General features: G+C 45.3%; 1 protein-coding gene across 6 annotated transcripts in view; it reads left to right on the top strand.

The window, feature by feature from the left end:
• The window catches only part of LOC116975392 (arf-GAP with GTPase, ANK repeat and PH domain-containing protein 1), a 600,018-nt gene that overhangs the window by 492,530 nt on the left and 91,782 nt on the right, over window positions 1-15,706 (top strand). For 4 of the 6 annotated variants that reach the window (XM_033024451.1, XM_033024452.1, XM_033024449.1 and 1 more), the window contains 2 exons: window positions 11,672-11,755; window positions 15,332-15,486. In XM_033024451.1, the coding sequence (XP_032880342.1) occupies window positions 11,672-11,755; window positions 15,332-15,486 (239 nt within the window). The remainder of the gene's footprint in view (window positions 1-11,671; window positions 11,756-15,331; window positions 15,487-15,706) is intronic. The other 2 variants (XM_033024453.1, XM_033024450.1) reach the window with 1 other exon arrangement.

Below are 15,706 nucleotides of genomic sequence, written 5' to 3'. Positions count from 1 at the left end.
AAAGCACCAGGTTCACGTAGAGTGGTTAAAAATTGTCTACTCACACAGGGAAATAATCCAAATGCTGAGGAAAATTGCTTATTTTGCTTTCGGCTAGAAATCTATAGAATCTGGCACTTTGTCAAAATTCGTCAAGTACAATTGAGACCATGAATGCTAGTGAAATGTGATATTGGTGGGGGCGGGGGGCTATACCATTGATCAGTCTGGTCTTGGTGTCACCCGCGTTTTGTATAGATATCTGTTATGTAGCACAATCCAGGCTGGATTACCTAACTTCACTTTGGAGATGCCAATGAAACATGCTTCAATGGTGCACCAGTAGCTGAGTGATCTCTTCCCATATCTTAACCTTTGGAATCCTGATGGATGTGGGAAAATCAGTTAATCACTGTTGCACGTTGTTAAACTTGCCATCCACCATTCAATGCTGATTTGTGACTCAGTTGCAGGGTTGGTCTGACCATATTGTATTGATTTCACAACCTTGTCATCCCTTCTGTGAGAAGTTGTGATGCTAATGGGGGAGAGGTACGAGAGAGATTGGAGGTAATGTAGTGGGCATGAAGATAATGGTGTGACTAATCCCTGTAGGACAGTGCTTGTTCAAACCTCCCTGTCACAAACTACTCACCAGGTTTCCAAAGTCTCCTTAGAAACACCCTGCTGTACTTGACACTTGGTCAGGTACATGGATAGGAAAGGTTTAGAGACATGGGCCAAATATGAGCAGATGGGACCAGCTTAGATGGGGTTTCTTGGTCGTAGTTGTTTCTAAGGGCCTGTTTCCGTGCTGTACGATTCCATGACTCTAAGTTGTCAATTTTTACATTTCTGTGGAATAATGTGGTACACTGGTGCAGCTGGTAGCAGCACTGCCTCACAGCATCAGAGATCCAGGTTTGATTATAACCTCGGATGATGTCTGTGTGGTGTTTGCAGGTTCTCCCTATAACCGCACATCTTTCCCCCGGATGCTATACGACAAAGGAAATCTTACTGCGAGACTGGTTGTTGATTGGTCACTGTGAATTGATCCAAGTGTGTAGGCGAGTGTTAGAATCCAGGGAGAATTACTGGGAATATGGAAAGAATTAAGAGATTTAGGGCAGGATTAGTATAAATGGGTGCTTGAAGGTTAACATGGACGGTGGGCTGAGGGGCCTGTTTCAGTGCTGTTTCGTTCAATGACTCGATTGAAGTAGTACATTTCTCCTATGATGTAATAACAAAACAATCATATTTAGTTATGATTACAAATTCTCTGGAAGGTATATAAAATTAATCACAAAATTGTGTGCATTCACAGAGATAACAGTAAAAGCAGGTGAACTAACAACATTGGCGCAGAAGAAAAGATGCATGTCAGATGCAAAGATTAAAATTTAAGACACATTTCCAAGTATAGGAAAGTGCAACATGTCATCGGAGTGACATTATATTCTGACAGTCAATCAGAATAAACATTTTTATACTTTTCATTTTTATTTTAAAATAACTCACATTTATACCAAAAGGCCACCATTGTTTCCCTGATGAAATTGTACTAAATTCCCATTCAGACCCATCTAAACAGTCTTCAGCCTACTTAAAAAAAGACTAAAACAGCTTTCTATGAAACGCTAGTGTAAATTAATCCAGTTTAACATGGAACCTGAATTAAGGGGCATAAATGCTGTTGTGTTAATGAGGTGTTTTTACTTTTTGAGGGGGATCTAGTCCTCACTGATAAGCCCAGGATTTATTGCCCATCCCTAATTACTCTTGAGAGGTGTTGGCGAGCTGCCTTCTTGACCCTCTGCTGTACATATGGTGGGGTGAATCCCACAGTGTTGTTGGGCAGGGAGTTCCACAATTTGGATGCAGCGACAACAAAGGAAGAGCAGAATATTTCCAAGTCAGAATGGCGTTCTACTCGTAGTGGAGTAAATGGCTGCGCTTCCTCATGCCAGAAGCCCTTGTCCATGGTGGCTGTGGGTTTGGAAGGTGTCAGATAAGCCGAGGCAAATAAGCAGTTTGTAGACGCTACTTCCTGCAAGCCCTGTACACCTGGAGGGGGAGGGGGTGGGGGTGGAGGGGAGAATGAGTAGTTAGCTGGATGGTGTCAAGCTTCTTAAATCTTGTGGGAGTTGCAGTCCTCAAGACAGGTATTCCATCATGTTCCCGGCGAGCTTCTGTACGGGTTAGCACAGTGACTTGGATAAATCAGTGATATGGGATGCTGTAGTTGCCAGCTTCTCAGCGTTTGACCAGGTGACCCTCCTGTGCCAAGACATAGAGAACATCTTCCAGGCAGGGGAGAAGGCTGGCGCTGTCTTCTTGGACCTCACAGCTACATATGATACTGTCTGGCTGCGTGGACTACACATGAAACCATCCCAGACAAGTACATGGTGGGCTTCATCATGGAGATGCGAAGCAACTGCAGCTTCAGGCTGCACACCAGCAACGGGCAATGCAGCAGGGTGAGGAAACTTAAGAACGGCGTCCCACAGGGCTCAGTGCTGGCACCAATGCTGTTCAACATCTACATCCATGACCTGCCTGCAACCCAGTCAAAGAAGTATGGCTATGCTGATGACCTGGCCATCCTAGCACAGTGAGCCATCCTGGGAAGCAGCAGAAGAGGGCCTCTCTGAAGACGTGAACATCCTGTCTTCATACCTGAGGAACTGGCGCCTCAAGCTCAGCATGGGTAAGACAACATCTTCAATGTTCCACCTTAACAACAGTGAAGCGACCCACGAAATGAACGTCATGGTGGATAACGCCCGGTTACGGTCCCAGCCCGTCCCCACGTACCTCGGTGTGAAGCTCGACAGAACGTCGTCATTCAAACAACACCTGGAAGATGCCAAGGCAAAGACAAGCGTCCTTGCCGCACAGATACGCCGCCTAGCCGGCACCACATGGGGAGCCACGACGAAGGCATTGCGCATGTCCACAGTGGCCCTGGTGTTCTCATCCGCCGAGAACTGCGCCCCGGTCTGGTGCCGTAGCCCTCACGCCAAGAAGCTGGATGCTGCCCTCAACAGCACCCTGCGGACTGTCTCCGGATGCCTACGAGCCACCTCAGTAAACCAACAGACCCGTGAATCCCACCTCCTCCATCAGATCGTCACAGAGACACCATGACGTGTGCGCCTCAAGTCACAGGGCCCCTTCGCCACGCAAGCCCAAGAGCTGCTCTGACGCTTCCAAGGCCGCCTGAGTCAAGACGAGATGGAGAGACCAGTGGAAGTCAGCGCAACCATCTAGGCTATACCATTACATCGATGACCCATGGACGTCCCTGGTCAGGACTTTCCCCCGAAAACAGTGGACAACCCTCAACCGCTTGAGGACAGGCGTCGGACGCTATGGAGTAGCGATGAAGAGGTGGGACCTCGTGGACAGTGCCTCCTGCGAGTGTGGGGACCCAACACAGATATTGGAGCACATAGTCACCAGTTGCCCCAAACACCGGCCACCGAATGGTGAACGAGGTCTGATAGACCTGGACAATGACACGTTGGCCTGGCTCGCCTCAACGGAGCTGCAGGTCTAAAAGACATACGACAGAAGAAGAAGAAGTGTTTGAAAGTGTCCCAAACAATAAGCCAGCCTGGACAACAAATTCTATCATGTAGGGTTTACAATTGTCTCCAATGCATCCGGATTCTGCTAAATCTACATTATACTTCTGAGAATATTTTGAGTATTTACTTGAATAGCCCGGCCAGGACTCACCCCACAGAGCCCAGTCCCTCCATGCGCTAGAGTCTCCCAACCCCTGCAGAGTAGTTCCACAGTAACGGATTGAGTGGCCCCCAGCCAGCAACCGGAATGAATGGCTGCAGTTTGGCAAAGACGTGACCAACATCATTCAAGCCACAGCCAAAGAAGATGTAGATCGGCTACTCCAAACAATGGCTGCATCATAGTCAGTTATGCCTCTGAAAGATTTGGCCATCGCGAGAAAGGTAACACAAGCCCACCACCTACACCATGAACTGCAGGGCCACCAAAATACATTAACTGCGGCTGGAGCTTCGAAAACCCTCAAAAACCAGTACAAGACATCTACCGAAGAGGAGAAGCAAGCCTTGGCCGACCTACGAAACATCCTAAGGAAAAGGCTCACAAAAATGCTGGAGAAACTCAGCGGGTGCAGCAGCATCTATGGAGCGAAGGAAATAGGTAACGTTAAGGAAAAGGCTTATGACCCTCCGCAGAGCAGAGTGGCACAGGAGAAGAGGAAGAGAGAGGGCTAGGAAGCGAGCTGCGTTCATTTCCAATCCCTTTGGCTTTACCAGGCGATTACTTGGGGACAAGCGCAGTGGCCACCTCATGTGCTCAACAGATGAAGTAAATTGCTTCCTCCATGACACCCTGAGCGATCCAATGATGGAACAGGAGCTCGAACCCAACAAAGCTCTCATCAGCCCAGCCCCCCCAACAGCAGAGTTCAATCTGAGGGAGCCGAGTGTGAAGGAGGTTGAGTTGGTCATCAAGGCGGCACGCTCAGCCTCTGCTCCAGGCCCTAGTGGAGTACCATACATAGTGTACAAGCGCTGCCCAGAGCTCCTTCGATACCTATGGAAGATCTTGAGGGTGGTATGGCGAAGGGGGAGAGTTGCTGACCAGTGGAGCGCTGAGAGGAAAACTCAAAGAACATCAATCAGTTTTGGTCAATCTCGTTGCTGAGCGTCGAAGGGAAGGTGTTTTTCAGCATTGTCTCCCGAAGATTAACTGAGTTTCTCCTCAAAAACAGCTCCATTAACCCCTCAGTGCAGAAGGGTGGGATTCCGGTAGTTCCCGGCTGCTTGGAGCACACTGGAGTAGTCACGCAGCTCATTAGAGAAGCCCATGAAAACAGAGGCAACCTAGTTGTTCTGTGGTTGGACCTCACCAATGCCTATGGGTCCATACCGCACAAACTGGTTGAGCTTGCACTACACTGACACCATGTTCCCAGCAAGATCAAGGTCCTGATCCTGGATTATTACCATAATTTCAGGCTGAGGGTGACTTCTGGGTCAGAAACATCAGACTGGCATCGGCTTGGAAAAGGAATAATAACGGACTGCACCATTTCTGTTATTCTTTTTGCTCTTGCCATGAACATGGTGGCCAAGTCAGCCGAGGTGGAATGCAGAGGCCCCCTAACCAAGTCTGGTGTACGACAGCCCCCAATAAGAGCTTTTATGGACGACCTTACCATCACCACAACATCGGTCCCAGGAAGTAGGTGGATCCTACAAGGCCTTAAGAAACTTATCACCTGGGGAAGGATGAGTTTCAAGCCAACAAAGTCAAGGTCCATGGTGCTGAAGAAGGGAAAGGTGACTGACAAATTCCACTTCTTACTATCCGGAACTGCCATTCCCCCCATCACTGAGCAACCTGTCAAGAGTTTGGGGAAGGTTTTTGACGCAACTCTGAAAGACTCTGCCGCCATTCAAAAGTCCATCCAAGACCTTGAAGCCTGGCTCACCAAAGTCGACAAGTCAGGTCTGCCAGGCAGATTCAAGGCCTGGATCTATCAGCATTGCATCCTGCCCCGAGTCCTGTGGCCTCTGCTGGTTTTGGCTGTTCCATTGACCACAGTTGAGTCCCTCGAAAGGAAGATCAGCGGCTTTCTCCGCAGGTGGCTTGGCCTTCCCCGCAGCCTCAACAGTGCAGCACTGTATAGGACCAGTAACATCTTGCAGCTCCCATTCAGTGGCCTCACGGAAGAGTTGATGGTGGCGCGAACAAGAGATGCTCTGCAGTACAGGGACTCCAGGAACCAGAAGGTGTAATTGGCTGGCATCAAGGTGAGAACAGGGAGGAAATGGAGGGCGGAGAAAGCAGTGGAGGTGGCAGAGTCACGCCTAAGGCAAAAGGCATTGGTGGGAGTCATGGCAACTGGCAGAGCGGGTTTGGGATACTTCCCTAAGACACCGGTTGGCAAGGCCCAGGGCAAGGAGAGACACCATCTAATCCAGGAAGAGGTCCGAGCAGGTGTGGAGGAAGAGCGTGTGAGCAGGACAGTGGGGCTCAGGCAGCAGGGAGCGTGGACAAGGTGGGAGAGCATATCGCAGCGCAGGATTACCTGGTCAAACATCATGCAGGCAGACTTCCAGCGCATCCGGTTCCTTGTCCAAGCTGTCTACGATGCCCTACCAAGCCCAGCAAGAGCGAGACACCTTCCTGCCCACTTTGCTCTGGAAGAGGATCATTAGAACATAATAATAATAATAATAATAAATTTTATTTTTATAGCGCTTTTCTAAGACTCAAAGTCGCTTTACAATAGTAACAGACAATAGCAAACGGAGAAGCGGCGAACAAACAGCGCCAGCGTCCTCTCCGTGCAGCACATAAAGAAAGAATACAGACATAACAATAATAGACATTTAATCGGAATAACATATAATCGGAATATAACAAATAATAAAGACATCACAGAGACACAAATTAAAAACAGAATTCAATCCAAAAACAGAAAATCAAAAACACAGTGTGAAGAGAGAGCAGCGGCAACCAATTCGTGCCAGCGTCCACTCTCCCTTCACGGCAGCCATCTTGGACACAGACTTACAAGACTACAGTTAGACAAAAAAAATCATCCCCCCACAGTGGATAGCACTATGGGGGAAGGCACAATGTCCAGTCCCCACCCCATGTTCACCCCAAAGTCAGGCCTATTGAGGCCACCGCAATTGCCTCTACGGAGGCCCGATGTCCCTGGCCGTTCTCACCGGGTGGTCTTGCCCCGGCGTCGGGAGAGTCCTTTCGGCGGCTGGGCCACTTGGAACGGCCGCTTTCTGGTTGGAGCCCGCAGCTGCCGAAGCCGACAAGGCCGCGCCGGTTTGGAGCTCCCAGGCTCCAGATGACAAAGTCGGCGCCGCCTCTCCGCAGCCCGCAGCCCGGAGTTGTTGCTCTCGGCGGTCCAGCTCCTCAGCAGCTGCCCAAAGTCCCTTGGGGAAGGTCGCTATCGGTGGCGCCATGACCAGGTGCTCAAGGTGGTTGCTGAGAGCATAGCCACTGCCATCAGTAACAGCAAACACCACCACGCCCCAAAGAAATCACTCACTTTTGTCAAAGCAACCACAACCAAAAAAACCACAACCACAAACCACAACCAAAAACAAGGACAGGTCTCCTCTACACTGCACGTCGATCTGGGCAAACGGCTGAAATTTCCACAGCACATCACAGCAACATCACTCCGGCCAGACATGATCATCACCTCCGAAGTGACAAAACAGCTGATCATTCTGGAGCTGACAGTGACCTGGGAAGAGCGTATTGAAGAGGCTAGTGGGAGGAAATGTGCAAAATACCAGGAACTGGTGGAGATGTGCCAGGACAGCGGCTGGAAGACATACTATGAGCCAATAGAGGTGGCTCACTCTGCAAAGTCTTCAACCAGTTGGGCATTACGGGGCTGGCAAAGAAGAGGGCCATTCAATCCGCAAGCGAAGCCGCAGAGAAAGCCATTAGGTGGTTTTGGATTAAGAGGGCTGATCGGTGGGCAGTTGCTGCTGGGACGCAAGTCGGGGCTTGATCAACCCCGGCTGGGTCATCTGGGCGAGTGTGTCTGATGTTGTGAGACCCGAAACACCCGATGATTCCAGGTCACATCACTGAGGATGCGTCCCAGCGCATCTAGAAGATGTATCTTTCACACTGGGGAGATCCAGGTCCTAGAATTACATAGCATGGAAATAGGCCCTTTGGCCCACCGAGTCCATGCCAGCCATGAGGAACATATTCCCACTAATCCCACATTAATCCCATTTTATTCTCCCCAAATTCTCATCAACAGACAGCAGTGGCCAACCTGCACGTTGGTATGAGAAAACAAGAGCACCCAAGCGAAACACGTGCAGTAAAAGGGAGACTACAAACCCCACATAGACAGCTCCAAAGGTCAAGATTGACACTGTGCTATGCGGCACTGGTCTCACTTATGTATTTAAAATCCTCTTGATAAAGTACTAAGAGGCTGGTGTGGGCACATTGGGCCAAAGGGCCTGTTTCCACACTGTATCACTCTGGCTAATGCACCATAAAGTTAACCGATATGGATTTGGGGTCATACATGCCATGGATTGAAAATTGGTCGACAGACAGGAAGCAGAGTGGGAATGAATGGGTCTTTATCAAGGTGGCAGGTGGTGAGCATGAGGTTATCCAGGGATCAGAGCTCGTGACCTAACCATTCACAATGTATGTCAATTATTTGATTGAGGGAACCAAATGTAAATTTGCTAGCAGCACAAAACTGAGTGAGAGTTGTGAGGAAAATGCAAAGAGGATTCAAGACGGATTGAGTAAATGTACAAATATATGGCAGATCCACGTGTTTTGTAAATAGTGATAGAGTGGAAAATGTGGATGCACAAAGGTGTCTTGGTACATGAGTTACTGAAAGCATATGTGCCAGGTGCAGCAAGCAGTTCAGAAAGCAACGGGTATTTTGGCAGTTATTGCAAATAGATAGGAGTGCAGGAGCAAGGACATCTCACAGGACCTTAGTGGGACCACATGTGGAGAATTGTATGCAGTTTTGGTCTCTTTACCTTTGAAGTGTCTAGACAAGCACTTAAAATCCCATGGCATTTATACTGAGATGCAGAGACATTTCTTAATTCGGATGAACGAGTAAAATTCAGTACCACAGAGGGCAGTAGAGTCCAAGTTGCTGAATATGTTTAAGAAAAAAATAAACAGGTAGATGCAAAAGTAACCAATAGCTAAAGGGAGAGTAGGTATATGGCATTGAGATGGAGAATCAGCCACAATAGTAGTGAATGACAAAGTACATTTAAGGGACAAAATGGCCTGCTTCTCCTATTTTCCTGATTCTACATATTCTTGCTAAGGTGCAGTGCCCAGGCTATTTACAGTATCCCCATTTGGTCCAAGTACAGGTGCAGCATAATTTTGTTTCCTTGTCCTCCAATCGTCTGGATGTAGAAGCCAGAATTGCCTGAGAGTTTTGATTACCCGGTATGTTGTTTGCCACCCCATGACCTTGTAATGATCCACTACATGGTCTCCCCTCCCCGTGTCTGTTTGGAACCTCACCTTTTCGAAACCAGATTTCCTCTAGTTTATCACAATTTAGGAAATATCTTATCCTTTTCAAATCATTATGGCAACCACATATCTCTGCACTGCCTTTGCCAAAGTTCTGTTTCATTTGCACAATCTTTGTAAATTAATGAGTTCCTCGACATAGTTTAGACTTTTTGAGATAGTCTTTATAATTTAGTATTTTGTTTTTGTTCTATATTCAACCCAACCCTACCTCTGATACTGATTAGATAATTCTGCAACCTTAGGGATTATTCTTGGATACATAGCATCGTGGTTAAACTGACAATTGGTTCAGATGTACGTGTTTTGCTTCTACATGTCTATAATTTGTTTTAAATGAAACATCTTGCTCACTGATGTCCTCCAGTTAGGGAAATTAGTCATCTTCAGCTGATCTTTACCCACCAATATTGATACTTATCAACCAAACAATGTGGCCTGCTCAGCCCCTTGATCAGGCAGTAAATCCCAGCATTGCATCAACATCCAAGTCTCTGGCATGATCTAATCAAGCCTCTGGTTTAGTTTTAAAATAAGACTGATCCAATTGGTAGTCTCTGGTACATTTGCTTGCATTGTGGAGGCCACTCTCTCTCTCTTGTCATTGTTTTGCTCATTTGACCTCTACATTTGGGTAATCAGTCACTGCTACTGTTCAGTCGGTTTGGCTCCTCAACAGAGGTTGGGTAAGATTTTGCCAGGACTACTCGGCTCACCTCGTTAGCAATCAAAGAGCAGAAGTCTGAAGAATGACTACACTTGATCTAGTGTGGCAGCAAGGAGCCTTGGTGGAGCTGCTGTCCATGGGCATCAAAGGGGAAAGTCTTCACTAATTGTAGACATACCATGCACTGGGGGAAATGTCTGTAACTGTTGGAGGCCAGTCATGCCTATCCCAGAACATCACCGCAGGAATTGTTCAATTCAGTAGAGCTTGTAAAGCCGCTGCTTCACTGTGCCAGAGACCCAGTTTCAATCCTGACCTTGTAGGTGCTCCTTGTGACCACAGGTGTTCCAATTTCCTCCCACATTACAAAAACATGCAGGTTGATAATTGGCTCAATTGGCTACTGTAAATGGCTAGTAGTGAGTAGTGAATGGTTGGGGGGAGGGGGAGGGGAGGGGAGGGGAGGGGGAGGGGGGAGGGGGAGGGGGGAGGGGGAGGAGTTGATAAGGATGTGGGAGAATAAAAAATGGGATTAATAAGGACAATTGTAATTAGACATTTGATGTTGGCTCAGTGGGCCAAAGATCCTGTTTCCAGATCTGTCTCTCGGTAATATGTTGCTAGTCTTTCATTATCTCTGGGTCTAACTCTGGAAATCCATTTTCACCAGCTGTGTGGAACCATTTTCACCAAAGGAAATGCAGCAGTGCAAGAAGGCAGCTCACAACTACCTTCTCGGGGACAGTTAGGAATGGGCATTAAACATCGGGCTTTCCAAAACTAAGGCCTAGAAATGAATTAAAACGGAAGATTGTGTCCTGTTGCACTTCTGTTCATCTGTCTGTATGTCTTTTCTATTTCCTTTCCTCGGTTTGACCTCTTTGAGCTCGAAAATTAGAAAAACTGGCGTCATTCTCTTGAGAGAAGGTTATGGTAAAATTATGGACTGTTTTGGAAAAGAGAAAGACAATGGCTTTATTAGCAGTAAGTGAAAGCACAAGTTTAAGATAATTGGCAAAAACAAATCGGAGATAAAAAAACATTTCTTGATACAGCGATTAGTTTGGAAATTACTTCCAGAAACCGTGGTAGAAGCAGATTTCATAACAGCTTTTGAGACAATGTGCTAAATGCTTGAAAAGAAGAACATTGTCGGGAGTCAGAGACAGGATCCAATCCTGCCTGGCTGTAAATGGTTCTTCACTGGCCCTGAAGTCAGAAAGAGGGAAAAGGTGATATTTTGGATTGTCTTGTTTAATTTCTTTGGTCATGATAGTTGAACTCAATTGAATAAAAATTGGAATAAAGGCAGAAAATTGTGGAAAGATGCAGCAGAACAGGTGAATTCTTTAGAGAGAAAGAGTTGACGTCAGGTTGGTTTGGATACAATGTCATCAAACTGAAACCGTAACTGCTTCACTCTCTGGTTGCCTCCTGAGGTACTACGTTTTTCTAACACTTTCTGCTTTACAACGTCCACTTTAAATTGTCCTATTTTAATTTACCTAACTGTCAACTATTGTACATTATTACTATGCTAGATATAACATTTCTGAGAACATCTTTGTGTTCAATAAAATAACTCACAATTTTTGATTTATTTCTTAAGTTCATATCATGATATAGTTGTGACTGCACGATTCAGCTCAGTCTTGCTGGTAACACATGGGGGGATTGGCTGAAAAGTTGTAACAAACTAAAATTTATTGCTTGAACACAGCCTCTATTTAAGTCTTGTCTTCTCAAAACCAAGGGCCCTGAGTTTGAGAGGCAGAAGTGGAGCAATGGAGTGCGCTTGCTCCTGCTCACAGCGTGAGGTTGAGCAAGACTCCCTCCCCCCTGCTAGTCACCTACTTTCTCACTGTACTTTTGACACCTCTCTCTCTCTCTTTCTCTCTCCATTTTGTCTCTCCCTCTGCTCCCTGGATGCAGCCAAGCGTAAAGCCTGGAAACTAAACCGTGTAGGTAGCTTGCGAAATATATACAGCAGCAGCAGCACAAGCACCAACACAGAAGGTAATGAATTCAAGGGGAACACAAACTTAATACCGACCAGCTTACTGAAAGCTTGGTTGGAATATAACTTGCCCACTTGCGTGGACTTTGATTTTGTTTATATTTCTTTTTTAAGCTTTATTTAACTGCTTCATTTAAGTCATACATGTTCCTTTTTTCTTTACTTAAATTTTGACCTTTCCCTCCAGCTGTAGAATAGTGATGTTGAAATTACTTCAAGAAACCCTTTCCCATTCTCCCTACCCCACCCCCAACCCCGACTTCTGCACATGTTGGTATTCAATGTAATATTTTCCAAGTTATTGCAGTTTAAGGTGCAAGTAGCAGGTGTAATGATCTGTGGCAAAATACAATCGTGTGCTGTGACATTTAAGTACAGTATTTAATTTGTTTTGCGAAACATTGCCTGTAATGCTCTTTGTGGTTAAGCTCCAATCCAGAGCTTGGTGCATGCTAGGTCATTTGCATGTGCGAATGCTTTATAGTCTATGCCTGTTATTCCGTGCCGCTGAAGGTCAGCCGAGTCAAAGTTCATAAATTGACTTGAAATGCTTTCAGCGAAGGTAGCAATCACACGTTTGTTTAATAGAAGATTGAATTTTTCATTTGTACACGAAAATTATAAATTAGGTTGTTTTTTCCCCTTATACAAAATGTCAGGAGGTCAATTTATTCAACTGCCCAAAATCCATTTCAAAGCTCGAACATGTAGTCCTGGAATCATGCATAGTATACACAATGCAAAGCTGGTCACATTCCAGTAAGTCAGCTGTAATGGGTAATGTTGTCACTTTAAATGGAAAACAACCGGATCAGATAATCATAAGCCCATGCCCTCTTATTAGGGTTCTTCTGCAGTAGATTTAATTTAATAATTTTCCGATGGTCATTAGATTTCCTCGGAATTTCTGGTGTTCGGATGCAAAACTCCACCACATTGAACAGAGCCTGAGGCCACAGTGCGTCGTTTCGTGTAAACCTGCATTTCAAATTGAGGATTTTGTTACTTTATCAATAATTGATTCAGGTTGGCTTTATAATATATATAATATTATACTGTATAATATTTTATCAATTGGCATATGAATAAATGATTGAATCTGTACAGTAAACTGTGGAGTTGGCAGCAAGTGACTGAGCTCCCATTGTAACTGTGTACTCCCAGCAAGATTTCAAAGGCCAGCGTTTGCTCAGAGTCCTTTGCTCAAAAAAATATTATGTATTACAAATGGTTTGATAATTCCTGAATCAATAATTTCTGTAGCATTTGAGCAGAAACATTTCACAGCTCTGACATTCAACTACACTATATTGTGTCCCCTTATGTTCTGAATGTATACCTGTTGCTTCCTCTAATTAGCCAAAGCACTGCCCTCCGGTATGTGCCCATACCTCTGTGAGTGCAGACAGAAGGCTTTTGGCAGACGTTGGTGCTTTCCCAGCCACGCTACTACCATCGCTTGCTGTATTTTTCTCCCTCCTACCCAGGTGTCTTCTCCGCACTATTCACTTGAACCACTCACTGGGTGGTTCATTCTCACTACTCCCTGAATTGAGCAGTTCCTCCTGAGGTTCCTTGTAGATTTATTAGCAACTATCACATCTTCTACCACCATCCCAAGTAATGTGATCCAGGCACCCAGCATACTCTGCGTAAGAAAAACGTGTCTCACAAACCCTGTTTAAACTTTCCATCTCTCACCTTAAAACGAGTATTTGGCATTTTCACCCTGAAAGAAAGTTTTGACTTTCTATTCCACCCATGCCTCTAATAATTATGTATATTTCTATCAGGTTGCCCTCTCAGCCTCCAATGTTCCACAGATAACAATCCGTTAATTGAGTCATAGAGCACTGAAACAAGCCTTTCGGTCCAACATAACCATGACAGCCAAGATCTCTATCCAAGCTAGTCCCATTTGTCTGCATTTGCCCTATATCCTCGAAACCTTCTCTATCCATGTACCTGTCCAAATGTCTTTTAAATATTGCAGTTGTTCTCACCTCTACATCTTCCTGTCAGCAAGTTCCATGTATCCACCACCATGTGTGTGGAAAAGTCACCCCTTACAACCTTTCATGTTTCTTTCCTCACATTTTAATGTATGCCCTCTAGTTTTGGACTCCCGTACCCTTAGAAAAAGACTGTGACCAACCACTTTATCTGTACCCTTCATCCTTTTATAAATCTCCATAACGTTATCTCTCAACCTTGCATCAGAGACAAAAGACCTAACGATCTAGCCTTTCCTTAAAACTCAAGCCGTCCAGTCCTAGTAACATCCTTGTCAATCTTATCTACACCCTTTCCAGCTTAATGACCTGGGTGACGAGAACCACACACAATACACCAAATGTTGTCTCATCAACAACTTGTACATTTGCAGCACAGTGTCTCAACTCCTGTACTAATGCCCTGACTGATGAAGGCATGTATGTCAAATGCCTTCTCCACCACCTATCTGCTTTATTGTCCAACCTTTCCTCGTAGCTAATGGGCTCTATCCTCTCTAGCACCCTCTCCTAAGCCTCCACATCCATAACTGCACACAGTGCTCCAAACATGGCCTAACCATAGTTTTATCCAGCTGCAACGTGACCTCCCAACTTATATACTCAATGATAGACACAAAAAACTGCGGTAACTCAGCGGGCAGCATCTCTGGAGAGCAGGAATGGGTGACGTTTCGGGTCGAGTCCCTTTTATACTCAATGCCCTGACTGGTGGCTGTGGAAACATAGCCACGTGATTGATTCTCATTGGGTCACTACTCAATAGTGAAAAGAGCCCCATTCATCATTTAAATATAACTATTTCTTAGTTATACCCTCTCAATTCTGGCAACAAGAATGTTTTTTGCATCATGTCTAAAGCCTTCTTGAATAAGTTGGGCAGAAAGTTAGAAATTCCCAAACTAGCCCAAAATAGAATAGGGAAACTCGCTGACCTTCGTTCAATTAACCAAACATTACTCAATTTTGTTACTTCTCTTTGCAGTGGATGATTATCCAGATGCTATGTGACTTTTTTTTAAATTATAAGCAGGAGTGAATAATCTTTTGATGCCCTTTAATGCTGGCTATCAGGTTGCAAAAAACTTCCTTTGAAACCAGGCAGCTTTTCAAATCTGTTTTCTGAATGATACCAGTAATTCCTAATTATGCATCTGTTGTCTCTGTTATAGCTGATGAAAAAACAGTGGTCAATTTTCTCCTACCAGTAATCGCTTCCAAATGGAAACCATTTTCTTTAACCGTTTAACTTCTGTTCCCAAAATAATTGAATACACACACATTAGACCCGTTAGCCAGTAAAATTTCAATGGTTACGTTTCATTTATAGATTCTAGTCACATTGACAGATATCTTTAACTCTTTGGCTGCTTGTCTCTAACACCCCTTGCTAATGGTCGGCTCCTCTGCATTTCCCTTTTGATTTTCGCATGTTCTGAAGTCACTCATAGGTAAAGTAGTTCGAAGTGAGTTACAAAAAGGGACCTTGGGCAGAGGCAGATGTACCCAACCCCCAAACCAAGTTCTCCACTTGTTCAGACTTTCCTTTTGTTTCCTTTGCAGAGCAAGAAGAGAATTTTGAATTCATAATTGTCTCACTCACGGGGCAGACGTGGCACTTCGAATCCGCTTCTTACGAGGAGAGGGACGCGTGGGTCCAAGCAATTGAAAGTCAGATTTTGGCCAGTTTACAGTCGTGCGAGAGCAGCAAGAACAAGGTACCTTCCCAAGCTCCTCTCTGCATTGGTGCTTAGACAAAACATATACCTTATCAGCTTCTTTTTCTTAATGTTTTCCACATCTTATCTGTGGTATGGTCATAATAGTTGAATAGAATTCCATTATATTAAATGGATAATCTGCTTGTGGCTGTTTAGATTTAAACATCTATGTTTTATCTCTAACAACATGCCATTTGGTGTGGTTGCATCCAATATG

The sequence above is a fragment of the Amblyraja radiata genome, chromosome 7 (assembly GCF_010909765.2).
Source record: "Amblyraja radiata isolate CabotCenter1 chromosome 7, sAmbRad1.1.pri, whole genome shotgun sequence".
NCBI classification, from domain to species: Eukaryota; Metazoa; Chordata; class Chondrichthyes; order Rajiformes; family Rajidae; genus Amblyraja; species Amblyraja radiata.
The sequence above is the reverse complement of the archived record's forward strand: the minus strand, read 5'-3'. Positions and strand labels throughout refer to the sequence as shown.